General features: G+C 36.2%; 2 protein-coding genes across 3 annotated transcripts; one reads left to right on the top strand and one right to left on the bottom strand.

Moving 5' to 3' along the window:
- Positions 1-868: 868 nt before the first annotated feature.
- On the top strand, positions 869-9,877 carry LOC143550755 (uncharacterized). 2 transcript variants are annotated; one of them, XM_077041350.1, is made up of 6 exons: positions 869-1,035; positions 4,979-5,152; positions 5,236-5,293; positions 5,380-7,117; positions 7,184-8,825; positions 9,621-9,877. In XM_077041350.1, the coding sequence occupies exons 4-5, from the start codon at positions 5,416-5,418 to the stop codon at positions 8,803-8,805; spliced, it is 3,324 nt and encodes a 1,107-aa protein (XP_076897465.1). In that variant the 5' UTR covers positions 869-1,035; positions 4,979-5,152; positions 5,236-5,293; positions 5,380-5,415; the 3' UTR covers positions 8,806-8,825; positions 9,621-9,877. The 2 variants fall into 2 exon arrangements, with proteins under 2 accessions (XP_076897465.1, XP_076897464.1); XM_077041349.1 differs by having other exon boundaries at positions 5,236-5,297.
- A 929-nt stretch (positions 9,878-10,806) lies between these two features.
- Positions 10,807-14,177, bottom strand: LOC143550749 (WAT1-related protein At3g28050-like). Its single transcript, XM_077041345.1, has 7 exons — positions 13,873-14,177; positions 13,418-13,483; positions 13,177-13,290; positions 12,616-12,856; positions 11,406-11,564; positions 11,165-11,316; positions 10,807-11,065 (listed from the first exon to the last, which is right to left on the bottom strand). The coding sequence occupies exons 1-7, from the start codon at positions 14,073-14,075 to the stop codon at positions 10,894-10,896; spliced, it is 1,107 nt and encodes a 368-aa protein (XP_076897460.1). The 5' UTR covers positions 14,076-14,177; the 3' UTR covers positions 10,807-10,893.
- Between the last annotated feature and the right edge of the window lie 457 nt (positions 14,178-14,634).

Below are 14,634 nucleotides of genomic sequence, written 5' to 3'. Positions count from 1 at the left end.
GTTGGTTGATTTGGTGAAACCCAAATGAGAAAGTATTTAACGATGCTAACATGTCTACTTTAAAGCTGATGCATGAGATTAAAGCTCTCAATTTTCTTTAGGTAAAACACATATCCTCTTGCATTTTTCCTTTTTTACACAATCAACATAAATGTAAAGCCAATATATACTAGAGATGAAAAAAAAAAACCGAAACCAGACTCGAAAAGAACCCGGAACTGTGTTTTTTTATACCCGGTTTTTACTACCCGGGCCTGTACCCTGTTAACCTTTATGGTATGAATAGAGTAGTGGCGTAGCCAGAAATGTTTTCCTACGGGTTTGGAAAATTTCGAGGGACGGACGACCGATAGATTTGGGTTTTCTATACACTAATATATAACACTAAAACAAAATTTTGTACGGGTTCGGCCGAACCCGTTCCCCTAAAGTTGCCTACGCCCCTGCGGATACAGTATGCATTTTAGTACCAAAACCCATACACGAAACCGGACCCAATTTGTACTCGGGAATACCAGAAAACCAAAACTGGGTTTTCCAATACCCCCCAAAAAATGCAATCTCTTAAAAAACTCAATCTGTATCCGAAAAATACCTGAAACAAAGCTGAAAAGAACTCGAAAATAGGGTTTTTCAAATACCAGGTTTTTGAATACCCGGTTCTATACCTAACTTGTATTACCAATACCCTATCATATTCAAACCCGCTTCCATACTCAAAATCAGTTTTAGAAAAAGCCGATTTGTACACCTCTAATATTTACACAACTTATTAAACAAAATAATAATAATAATAATAATAATAATAATAATAATTTTGTTTTGAGCTTATGTTAATAGCCTAAAACACCTTCGTCATTTCACGATACAAACCCGTCTCTCTCTCTCGTAACTCATCTCTCTGACGGCTGTAACTCCGGCGACAAATCTCTCCGATTGACTCTCACCTCACATATATATACACATATATATATATATATTCACACACACAGCTAGATCTATTCAATTACCTCAATTCTACCTTCACCTAATCCTGTATCTATACTATATCTTTCCAAGCCCTAATTTCATCAATTCCTCATTTAAGTTTATTATCTATATCAACCTATCCATTCTTCAATCACCGATCTGTACCTATTGATGCGGTTATTATATCATTCATTTCACCTAGGGTTTACTTATTAGGAAAGGGGATCGGATAATTGGCTGCTCGGTTGATTGGTGGCGTATGTGCCCGGTCCTTTCGTCTTTTTCGGTATTATTATTATTATTATTATTGTTGTTGTTGTTGTTATTGTTTTAGTGGGTATTAGTGTACATGTTTATAGTTGTATATGTGTAGTTATTGATAGGTTACATGTTTGAGTGATACTTGATTTGGTTATTGAGAGAAGAAAGCTGCGGTTTCGTTGGTGCCTGGTCCTATCGTGTTCCTTCGGTATTAATATTATTATTATTGTTGTTGTTGTTGTTATTGTTTTAGTGTGTATTAGTGTACATGTTTATAATTGTATATGTGTAGTTATTGATTGGTTACTTGTTTTGAGTGTTGGTGTAAGTTAGAGTGATACTTGATTTCTTTATTGAGAGAAGAAAGCTGCGGTTTTGTCGGTGCCTGGTCCTATTGGTATTGATATTATTATTGTTATTGTTTTAGTGTGTATTGTTGCATGTGTATAATTGTATGTGTAGTTATTGATTGGCTGCTCGGTTGATTGTTTCATTGGTGACGTATGTGCCCGATTTTTTCTTCTTTTTTTGGTATTATTATTATTATTGTTGTTGTTGTTGTTATTGTTTTAGTGTGTATTAGTGTGTACATGTTTATAATTGTATATGTGTAGTTATTGATTGGTTACTTGTTTTGAGTGTTGGTGTAAGTTAGAGTGATACTTGATTTGGTTATTGAGAGTGCGGTTTCATCGGTGCCTGGTTCTATTGTGTTTCTTCGGTATTGATATTATTATTGTTATTGTTTTAGTGTGTATTACTATTGTTGCATATGTTTGTAATTGTATGTGTAGTTATTGATAGGTTACCTGTTTGAGTGTTGGTGTAAGTTAGAGTGGCACTTGATTTGGTTATTGAGAGAAGAAAGCTGCGGTATTGTCGGTGCCTGGTCCTATTGTCTTCCTTTGGTATTGATATTATTATTGTTATTGTTTTAGGGTGTATTGTTGCACATGTGTATAATTGTATGTGTAGTTATTGATTGGTTGCCTGTTTGAGTGTTGTATGTTGGAATCATAGATTGATACTTGGTATGATTTGAATGGTAATTTGTAGTTACGGTTAGGTACTTAGGTCTATCGGCTTCCTTCGGTATTGATATTATTATTATTATTATTATTTTAGTGTGTATTGTTGCACATGGTTATAATTGTATGTGTAGTTATTGATTGGTTACCTGTTTAAGTGCTGTTGTAAGTTAGAGTAATTTTTGATATGATTTTAATGGTAATTTGTAGTTACGGTTAGGTACTTAGGTTTATCGGCTTCCTTCGGTATTGATATTATTATTATTATTATTTCAGTGTGTATTGTTGCATATGTTTGTAATTGTATATGTGTAGTTATTGATAGGTTATGTATTTGAGTGTTGGTGTAAGTTAGAGTGATACTTGATTTGGTTATTGAGAGAAGAAAGCTGCGGTTTAGCCGGTGCCTGGTCCTAGTGTCTTCCTTCGGTTTTATTATTATTATTGTTATTGTTTTAGTGTGTATTGTTGCATATGTTTGTAATTGTATCTGTAGTTATTGATAGGTTACCTATTTGAGTTTTGTTGTATGTTGGAATCATAGAATGATACTTGGTATGATTTGAATGATAATTTGTAATTACGGTTAGGTACTTAGGTTTATCGGCTTCCTTCGGTATTAATATTGTTATTATTATTATTTCAGTGTGTATTGTTGCACATGGTTATAATTGTATGTATAGTTATTGATTGGTTACCTGTTTGAGTGTTGTTGTAAGTTTGAGTAATATTTGATATGATTTGAATGGTACTTTGTAGTTACGGTTAGCTTTTTAGTTGTTGATTGTTCACTGGCTATCACGATTAAGATGTAGTTTTGTTATACTGTTGTGGTAGTATCTGACTTTATTAGCTAGTTGGATTTGACTGCCGCTGTTGTCTTGCTCTTTCAACGGTCGTTTGAATTCACATGACGTGCGCACGTTAACATATCGCACCATATGTAGATTAGTGCACGTATTCACAATTGTATGTATAGTTATTGATTGGTTACATGTTTGAGTGTTGGTGTAAGTTAGAGTGATACTTGATATGGTTTGAATGGTAATTTGTGGTTACAGTTAGGTACTTCGGTTTATAGTCATCAATTCTTTACTGTCTAGTTTGATATATAAGATGTTGTTTTGTTATGCTATTCTGGTTGTATCTGACTTTATTAGCTCTTTGGATTTGACTGCCATTGTTTGCTTTTTCAATGGTCGTTTTGTTTGCTTTTGATTTTGCTAAGTTAGGCGGAATCGTTATTACTTATTAGTCACGTTATGCGTTGTTAGCGAATCATATTTGAGATGTTGCTGTTTATAAATTCAAAAGAACGTTTCTTTTCTGGTGGGCCAGTCGATTTTGGAAACGACTTTCGAGCCATATGTAAATTTAAATGCTTTCTGATTCTCGATGTTTTTTTTCTATCTATATTTAATCTCTAGTGACGATGAGGTTTATGGTCGTCGATTCTTTACCTACTCACTTAATGCCTAAGGCTTAGTTTTGTTACACTATTGTGGTTGTATCTGACTTTCTTAGTTCACATTTTGCGTACTACGTGCGTGCGTTTATAAATTCAAAAGAACGTTTCTTTTTTGGTGGGACCGTTGATCTTGGAAACAACTTTCGCGCCATATGTAAATTTATATGCTTTCCGAATCTTGATGTTTTTTTTTCTATCTGTATATGATGTGTTATCTGCTTTGAGCGTTCTTGTAAGTTGGAATAATGCTTGATATGGTTTGACTGGCAATTTGTAGTTACAGTTAGGTTTATAGTCGTCGATTCTTCACTGGCTAGCTCAATGCATAAGATGTAGTTTTGTTATAGTAGTGTGGCTGTATCTGACTTTATTAGCTCTTTGAATTCGTTCGCTGCTATAGTTAGAAAAAAAATATGGTGGTTTGCTGTTTGCTTTTCAACTGTAGTGTTTTTTGGCCTTCAAATATGCTAAGTTAGGTGGAATCGTTATTAGTCACGTTATGCGTTGTGGGTGAATCATTTTCCACATGTTGCGTACTACGAGCATGCATTTATAAATGCATAAGAACGTTTCTTTTCTGGCGGGCCAGTTGATTTTAGAAACGACTTTCGCGTCATATGTAAATTTATATTTTTTTTGAATCTTGATGTTTTTTTTCCTTAACTTTATTTAATGTAAGTTAGAATAATATTCGATATGGTTTGAAAGGCACAGTTATGTTTGTAATCACTGGCTAGCTCAATACATAACATGTAGTTTTGTTATACTATTGTGGTTATATATGACTCTATTAGCTCTTTTGATTGTAAATTGTTTGCTGTTGTAATTAGATGCACTCTATGGTCATTTGCTGTTTGTTTTTCAACGGTCGTTTTTGTTTGACTTTTGAATTTGCTAAGTTAGGGGAATCATTATTAATCACGTTATGTGTCGATGGTGAATTGTTTTTCACATGTTGCATACTTTGTGCACGTGCTTTAAATCTAAAAGATTCTTAATTTGCTGGTGGGCCAGTCGATTTATAGAATCGATATTTGCTGCTATATGTAAATTTAAATGCTTTCTGAATCTAACTGTTTTTTTTTCTCTCTATTTATTATTTTTTTTGGTGCATGAATTTATTTTTGTCAACTATATGTTGCTATATTGCTATTAATAATGTCGACTGATCCTCTAGTTATCTTAGGTTTTATTCTTTTTCTAGCCGAGTTGAAATAACTTCCACTGGTTTAATATGGTTTATTTCTTGCAGGGTGATCAATAAATTAATGTTGGCGATCTGAGGTATCCTTTCATTTGTTGGAAAATTCGTGAATTAAAATTAGGAAAAGTTAATTTATGTCGATATGAAACTGTGATTTGGCTTTTTATTGATCTAAAGAAGTAAAATTTAAAGAGATCGCTTCTCTGGAAGCAACAAAAAAAGGTTTTCTTTTACTCTTTTCACAATGATGATGTACATGATCAGTGATGATTTTTTTGTTGCTAATTTTTTTCATTTGTATGCAGACAAGTGTTTGACAGTGAGAGTTATTGTTTATCGTGGTTGACTGACAACTATATTAACGTTGGTATATTTCCCCAACTTTGTCTTGTTTTGTATCACCTTGTTAAATTATATTTTTATTGGTTATGTATTATTTTTTGATACAGAATAGGCAAGTTTTTTAAGATACGGCGCTTGGAGATATGCATGGAGCGGTGCAGACTGGAGGCCGGTCTCCAAAACCCTTGAATAGTCCAAATGGGCCAGCACAATTAAAATCTAGTTCAGATAATGTACAAAATATTTCATCACATGCAAAGAGTAAGAAGAGAGAGCATGTTCACAATTCAGAATCCGTGAAACGTGAGCGTTTATCTAAAGGTGATGATGCGGATTCTGGTCAAGTTAGACCCGGACATTTATTGAAAACAGAAATTTCCAAAATTACTGATAAAGGAGGATTGGTTGATATTGGTGGAGTTGAAAAACTAGTACAGCTCATGCGACCCGAGAATACTGAGAAGAAACTAGACTTGGCTTGCAGAACCATGCTTGTTGATGTAATATCGGCTACTGACAGATTCGATTATTTAAGTCGCTTTGTTCAACTCAAAGGCTTGCTAGTCTTAGATGAATGGCTTCAAGAAATCCACAAGGGCAAGATTGGTGACGGTAGCCCTAAAGAGAATGATAAATCTGTTGAACAGTTTCTCTTTTTTTTACTTTGTGCACTTGACAAATTGCCTGTGAATCTTCATGCTTTACAGACGTGTAATGTTGGGAAGTCTGTGAATCATTTAAGAAGCCATAAAAACTCTGAAATTCAAAAGAAAGCCATAAGTTTAGTCAGCACATGGAAGAGACGTGTTGAAGTTGAAATGAATATTATTGAAACAAAGTCTAGTACACTTAGAAGTGGTTCTCTTCCAAATAAGCCAATTACTCTAGAAGCTGCTCATGCTAGTGGCACTAGACGTATTGGTGGCAGTTCTTCTGAGGCGGGTCCCAAGAGTTCTACTTCACAACCTCCGTTAAAATCTCCACAACCAAAACAAAGCTCAGTTGAACCTATCACCAAATCACCAACATCTCCTGGGTCCAGCAAATTGTCTCAGTCATCAGCTACTAAAGAGGGAAGAAGTTGCAGTTCAAGTCAATCTCCAAATAATAGTCAATCATGCTCTAGTGATCATCAAAAGCCCGGGGCTTCAAGTGCAAGTAAGATTTCTAGTAGTGATCTTCAAAGTAAAAACCCGGGCAACGGTTTTCATGGGTCTGCAGTCCCGGGATCTCAAAAGGAAGCTGGAAAAATTGGTTATTTGAGTCGGAATCTTGCATCTGAAAAGGGATCACCAGTTAGAAATAATACAGAAAGAGTATCTGATGTGGCTCCTGTAGATAATGGAAACAGCTCAAGTCTCGTTGTGAGGTTGCCAAATACTGGTCGAAGTCCTACAAAAACCGCCAGTTTGGAATCACCTGAAGATTCCTCTATGGCACCTGGGAAGGGCTCTCTTCCGGTACCTTCCACAAAACAAGATCAAAAAATAAGTGGGAAAATTGATTCTTTACAAGGAAATGTTATATCAAGCCCAAGCCCAAGCCCAAACGTGGGTAATGATTTGTCTCGGGGGAAAGAAGGGCTGATTGTCCATGATGGAGAACATGGTAAGAAAGATGCAACCTTTGGCAGTGATTCAGCATCAGGGGTTACACCAAAGTCAAGTAAGCTATATGAGCCTTCTTATAGTTCTATAAATGCATTGGTGGAGAGCTGTGCCAAAATTGCTGAAGCTAGTGTGCCTCCATCAATTGGTGATGATGGTGGAATAAAGCTTCTTGCCAGCGTGGCGGCTGGTGTAATGTCGAGATCTGATGTGTCACCTGCATGTTCCCCTGAAGAAGGTAATCTCGTTGTGGCTATTGGTGACAATAATAATAGTAGTAATAATAATCATAATAATGATACAGGGTCAGTGAATATGGAACCTGAGGTAAAGCCTGCTGGTTTGATGGACGATGCTAAAAATATAAAGCCTAGCTGTAGAAGCTCAGTAGAAGAAGACAAGTGTGCCGATATTAAACCGGTGAGAAACACTGTGGGCCCGCTAGATGCAGCCGCCTCAAGTGTAAAAACCGAGACCAGACAGATCAATGAAGAAACAGATTCTTTGCCATCTTCAGATGTGCACGAGGATGAAACAAAATTGGTGCAAACACGGTTAACCGATCAACCCGTACCCACCACTTCTTGTGGTGATGTTTTGTTAAAACCAAAGTCTGAAGAGGCTGAAGACAAAAAAGCCAGTGAAAATATGGATTCCGGGACATCTGTTAGTAAACGTGTGCATGAAAATATGGAAAAAGACGATAAAGCCCCTGTAAAAGAGGCCACTTGTGTTGAAGACCGTGCAGTAAAGTTGGACTTTGATCTGAATGAGGTTCTTCCTAGTGATGATGCGATACAGTATGAATTTGAAAATGCTGGTGTTCATGCACCCAGCCCGTTACATTCTAATAATAAAAATTGGTCCGGTTTGATTACCGTAACTGCTGCTGCAAAAGGACCGTTTTATCCTTCCAAGAGCTTATCAAGAGGTAAGCCCGAGCTTGGTTGGAAAGGGTCTGCTGCCACCAGTGCATTCCGTCCAGCAGAACCACGAAAGGTAGACGTTCCGGTTCTTGATGACCGTACCAGTAAACCGGCTCGTGCTTTCTTTGACTTTGACTTGAATGTTGGCGCCGATGATGCGGGTCCACACAATGCATCATCGGGACTGGATCTTAATCTGAATGCATGCGAGGAGACTCCTGAGGCTGCCCATTTGTCTGTCAGTACCAGCAGTAAACCTTCCAGGTCAGCGCTATCTGGCTTTGACCTAAACGGTCCGGGCACGGAAGAAATTGGTGGTGAATCGGTAACTTATTCTAAAAACAGTATGCAGTTTATGCCCGGTGTCCCAAATGTCAGAATGAATAATATGGACACCGGACACTTTTCAACTTGGTTTCCACCAAACAATTCGTACCCAACAATTACAATCCCGTCTCAAAGAATGTTGACACCTGTAACTTCCACCTCATCACTCAATCCTGAAATTTTCAGAGGGCCCGTTTTATCATCATCTCCAGCGGTTGCGTTTCCATCTACCGTGCCATATCAATATTCAGCTTTCCCATTCGAGACCAATTTCTCGTTACCTTCGATTTCAAATACATTTTCTTCAGTTTCAAATGCTTACGTCAATTCTTCGTCATCTGGTGGTGGGCCCATTTGTTTCCCAGCTATCCCCTCGGTGGGACCCAACGGTGTGGTGTCAATGCCTTACTACATGAGTCTACCTGGCGGTTCGAGTAATGTGGGTCCCGATGGTAGAAAGTGCGGAAGCCAAGGGTTGGATCTAAACACGGGTCCGGGAGATGATAAGGTGTCAACCACTTTGAGGCAGTTACCTCTCGGTGGGGCCGATGAGCAGTTAAGGATGTTTCACCAAATGGCGGCTAGTGGTGGTGGTGCACCAAAGCGGAAAGAGCCTGATGGTGGTTGGGACGGTGATAATAGGCTTAGCTACCAACGCCCACATCGGCAGTAGGAAACATGTTGTAATGTCAGGTGAGTTTTTTTTTAACCTTTTCTTTTCTTTCTGCTCATTTGTGTCGATTGTTACGTTTTTTCAAGTGTTTTGATTGAAACTAGTAAATAACCAGCGCGTTGCGACGGAAGCGTTGATACACGTTAACCAGCGTGGCGTAATGAAATGTTGACAAAGCATAAAGTTACAAAAGTTTGTCTACGCTTTATGGCATATTTGGTTTTAATAAAATTCATATCAAAACGTAGATAGAAATAAGGATGTATCTATACAAAAGTAAGTTGTCGTGAAAAAACATAATTTATATATATTTAACCATATGTTTTGGTCGCACATTATATATATTTAGAAACATTGGCGTCTGTATTTAAAATTTAGAGTACATTACGATGTGAAAAAAAAAGTTAAAAATATGTTACATTTGACCTAGATCGGTTTCGAACAAAACTTATACCGACACGTAAAGATAAATGGTCACGTTGCAATGGTATATTCGAAATTTAAGAAACATATTATTTTCAAAAATAAAATATCTGTAATATTAATTATAGAAATAATATAAAATATGCCATAATGTTGAATAACTCTTCCAAAAAATAGAAAATAATAGAATATGACAACATAAAATAATACTAAAATCAAACTTTAAAATGAATTAAATTGTAACTAACTCAAGATGCTTTGTACACTTGTGAAAAAGTAATTGGTTTATTTCATGAATAGTATATTTTGTGAGATAACTACCATATGATTTTTAATATATATATATATATATATATATATATATATATATATATATATAATGCTATTTGCAGGAAATCAATGTGGCTGGAAACCGCCCTCAGAGGTTTTATCGAGGGAACCGCGTCGGCTTCCTGCATATATTCCAGCAGTGTTGTTTATGGTTGTAATGCATAGGGTTTGAAATAGTTTTAACAGAGTGTGGCCTGTGTTAGTGTTTTAACTTGTTGCGAAAAGCGTTTGCCCACCTGAAACATAACCTGGGAATTGGTTATAACCGATATATGTAGAGTTTCTTCTGGGTTTAGTTTATTAAATTTTATTCTCCTGTTGTTTCTTGTCAAGTAGTTTTTATTCATTCGTAACCATTGACTTGCGATCGGGTTTGTAACTATAAGACCGAGCTTCTTTCTTTGGTCCGGGCTTTTATCAACATAACCTATTACCTAATATATCCATCAGTCTTATAAAATATAGTTTTCTCTAGTGGTGCACAAATCAGGTTTTTCTAATACCCGGTTCCTGGTGTGGAATTGGGTTCGGGTACGACTGATTATTGGAAAATCGGGTATTCGACATACCCGGGTCAGGTTCGGGTCCGAGTATTGTTTCTAAAACCATGTTGTATGCATCGGGTTGGGGTCGGGTGTAGAACCGGGTATTCTAGAATACGGTATTTGAATGTACTAATTTCAGGTATTGAAAAACCCCGGGTATTTTTCCGGTATAGATTGAGTTTTTTTAAAGGGTCGCACTTTTTCGGTGTATTTTTTGCGTTTCGGGTATGGAACCGATTGCGGTTTCTAGGCACAAATCGGGTCCGGGTTCAGATTTTGGTACTAAAATGCATAATCTATCGTACTCTACGGGTAGGGTCGGGTACGTGTTTGGATAGTAAAAACCTGGTTCCGGTTTCTTTAGACTCGGTTCCGGGTTCGTGTTTGGATAGTAAAAACCTGGTTCCGGTTTCTTTAGACTCGGTTCCGGGTTCGGGTTTTTTTGTACGCCTCTGGTTTTCTCATTATAAAATATGTATTTGTAATTCGCTTGTTGAACGATGTTTCTTTGATGTTCCTTTATACATGGTGTTTACTTATTCGATATTTTGTTTAACCATCCGGTCTGATGCGTGACCTGTATGTCGAAGCTCTCGCCCTTGTCGAGGCGAACTACTAAAAGGCGAGGCGCTGCAGTCGAGGCATGGATCGCACCGTTGTATATAAACTCTCTTTGGACAAATTATGCATCAAATTTTTACACTTAAAAGTTAAATCATTAATATTTACAACAGTATCATTCAACCAGAACATTACAATATAGATGATATAGTTAACGCGGCCTTATAATTTAACTTCTTTCAACGTCCACATTTTCATCGTCCTTGTAATACTGCAACAACGGCGACCTTGGCAATGAAGACGAATCCGAGTTCATAACTTCATCTTTTGTCGCATCCTCGTTTGCTTTGCCCCACATCACCGTGTAGAACCCAATCGATATTATCGTTGCTCCAATCACACTGAATATATATATATATATATATATATATATATATAAAAGTTAATAATCCTCATTAAGTTTGATCATGATTAGTTGATTAACTAAAAGTTCATAATACCTTCCAAGATAAAGGTCGTCCCCGAGGAACATAACACCCATGGCAACCGCTATAGCAATCGATAACGGTTTAAACATGGCCACAAATAACGGCCCTTTTATGCGCAAAGCCCACGTGTGGACACTGTTGTTCAAGCCCGAACCGAGCACACCCTGCATAACTCAAAAAACCAAAAATCCATATCTAGACACCACTAAACCGATTACGAAAAATGTGAATATTGACTCGTTTGGGTACTTACCGAACACAAAATCGAGGCTAAGGCTATATTGGGCTTGATCCTCCAAGCACTTGAATCCGGTTCACTAAATGCTCCCACAACCGCAGCCAAAAGGCTCACTATAAAGTTGTAAAAGAACACCACCGTTAATTCTGCTGGATACTCCTTCATGATTTGTGTCTGCGCGTTATATTAATGTTTTAACATAGTTGCGTCAAATCAGTCTTATTTAGGGATTACAGAAAGTCCCAAACCCGAAACATCCAGGACAACTAATTAGACGTGTATTCAAGTATACGGAAGGGTATGGGATTAACTATAAAAATGTTCACGAGTTTTTGACTCGTATGGTATTTTATATGATACAAGCTTGATTACCTTACACTAGGGGTGCAAACGAGCCGAGCTGCTCGTGAGCTATTCGAGATCGGCTCGTGAAAAAGTTCGAACGAGACGAGCTTAAACAAGCCCGAGCCCAAGATCAAGCCTAAAAGAAAGCTTGTTTAAAAAACGAGCCCGAGCTTGAGCCAGCTCGCGACCCTAAACGAGCTTGTCATTTATATATTTTTTATAAATATATATATATATATATATATATATTAATATATACATATATATTTAACAATAATTAATTGATATATATAGTTTTATGAAAAAAATAACTAAATTACATGTATTATTATATATATAAAGTTATAATGAAAATAAATACACAAAGATAATTATAAATATATAAAAGTTAATTAATAAATACTAAACGAGCCGAGCTCGAGCTTGAAAAACTACAAAACAAGCCGAGCTCGAGTTTATAAATAAAGATCGAAGCGAGCCAAGCTCGAGCTCTACATAAGTTAAACGAGCCGAGCTCAAGCCTGGTCGAGCCCGAGCTTAGCTTTTTTGCACCTCTACCTTAAACTGATCCATACCCATTAACACACACCGAATACATATTATAAATTCTTATAACATTAGAAACTTCAAACTAAGGAAAATATAGAATTACTAGAAGTGTAACTAATATTTAATATTTAATGTCGATTTTTTGGGTGAGTATAAAATCCGAGTTTCGGGTAATGACTAATGAGAATCTCAACATGTAAGATCATAAACGACTAAACGAGTATACCCGATACACATGAAATCGGTCACATACCCGGCCCATTATTGTCCTACTCGACACAACTAGGCGGTTAGTGTAGTAAATAGTAAATACTAAATAGTGAAACTATACCTGCACTATGTACCATAAGGGGACTAATATGTACTCTGAGGTCAAAAAAAGCCCACCAAGAGCCCAATTCGATTGCGTACCACCATGCAAAACTGATGGCGAATTAGCCCGCGACGACGTTTGACCCCAAATAAGCTTGGGTCCTTTGTAAAGTGTGACAACAAATGCACCTGTCACGGAAACAACTGTGCCCACTAACTTTGCGCGACAACTTTTTTCCGCAAAAGATAGCGTCTCCATCCTGTTTTTTACATTAAAAAAAAATGTTTATATTAAATCATTGGACACTAGATAAGCAATATTCTCACAAAAGATAATAAAAGTAAACTTGATTACTTCAAGTTGCATAAGTTTGTATATAAGCAATATTGTCACAAAAAAGAATTGTTATATGTATTATTTTAAGTAACTAAGCAAGTGGGCTAGGCATAAACTTTTTATCCGGACCCACAAATTAATTCAATTATACACGGTCAATTTCAATTTTCAAGATGTGACAAATGACAATACAAATTTAAATTTAAATTTAAATTATTGTTTGTGTAGTAGGATAAAGCAAACCTGAAAAGGACTGCAAGGATGAAGGTAAAAGCAGGAACAAGATTGCTGATGGCGGAAGCCAGCGTTGGCGAACTGTAAATAATTCCGGTGTATCCCATGATTTGTGACGTACACCTGAGTATAAATCATGCATATTAATATTATGACTCCAAAATTTAAAAGAGCTTTTATGTTGATGTAAAAAAAAATATATATTTTAATGATTAAATTCGTTAAAAACAAAAAAAGAAAAAGAAATTACCCGATGATCCCAAGAAGGCCGATTTTGCTAACGATCGAGATATTCACCGGAGGAAGCACTCTTGATCTGTTCATCCTCAAAATATATAAATAATAATAAATTAATAACAATAATATACAAAACAATATTATAGTAAGAGACAATGACAGAACCAGAACTTCTTTATCTTAAGCCGGTCAAAACATATTTTTTATAAAAAATGTCAAATAAATAATAATAATATACAAAACAATATTACTATAGTAACTGACAGTGACATAATTAGAACTTCTTTACCAGATCATAAGCCGGTCAAAACATATTTTTTCTAAAAACTGTCAAATTTTATATATGTATAGAAAAATCCAATAAATTCTCGTGGCACGGTTAGTGGACCCTCTTGACCATTCTCCGGTTCCGCACCAATAATAATAATAACAACAATAATAATAATAATTGGTTAGTAAATAAGTTACCTGATGGAGAAGAAGGGTGCAGGAAAAAGTAAGAGGGCAGCGACAGCATAGGAATAAACGACAAAAACATGGTAACTCATTCCTCGGAGAGTGGCGGCTTTGTACAAGGTGTTGAGTCCAACGTTGGTGCACTCCATGGTGACCATGGCAACGAATGGTAGGACATCATGGTACATGAAGTTTTGTCTTTGGTCGCCAGTCATGGTTTAAGGAGTGTGTCTTGTGTTATGTTGGGAAAGTGGTAAGAGAGCATAATATTATTGGGTGTGTAGTGGTGCTTATTATTATTATTATTATTATTATTATTATTATAAGTTAGAATAAGTAAAGGTTACGTAAGATGTGACAACAAGTTGCTTGTGGGACAAATAAGTGACTATGAAAGTTTGTACAGATGCCACTCAATTATCAACAATGCTAACACTTGCTACAAACATTGATGATTCACGCAACCAAAAAGGCAAAAACTTATTGGTAGATTTTTTTAATATTTTATTTAAACGATAAAATTTCTTTTAGTGTGCGTCAATTGGACTTGTACTTAAGATCTTCATTTTCATCCACAACCCCATTGGTAAAACCGGAAGATGATGAATTTAATTTTGTGATTCATAACTTTCAACTCTCCTTTTTAGTATAATTTCGGTGAAGATTATTGTGAGCTATTTGAGATCATTTGAATAATATCTCTAATTGCATGTTGCTTAAATGAGGTTGATCATGAGTTGAAATTAAATTTAGCCTAAATTTTGTATACTGAGC

The sequence above is a fragment of the Bidens hawaiensis genome, unplaced genomic scaffold (assembly GCF_021521415.1).
Source record: "Bidens hawaiensis isolate Kalapana, Puna unplaced genomic scaffold, B.hawaiensis_p1.1 tig00016156_1, whole genome shotgun sequence".
Lineage (NCBI taxonomy): Eukaryota > Viridiplantae > Streptophyta > Magnoliopsida > Asterales > Asteraceae > Bidens > Bidens hawaiensis.
The sequence above is the reverse complement of the archived record's forward strand: the minus strand, read 5'-3'. Positions and strand labels throughout refer to the sequence as shown.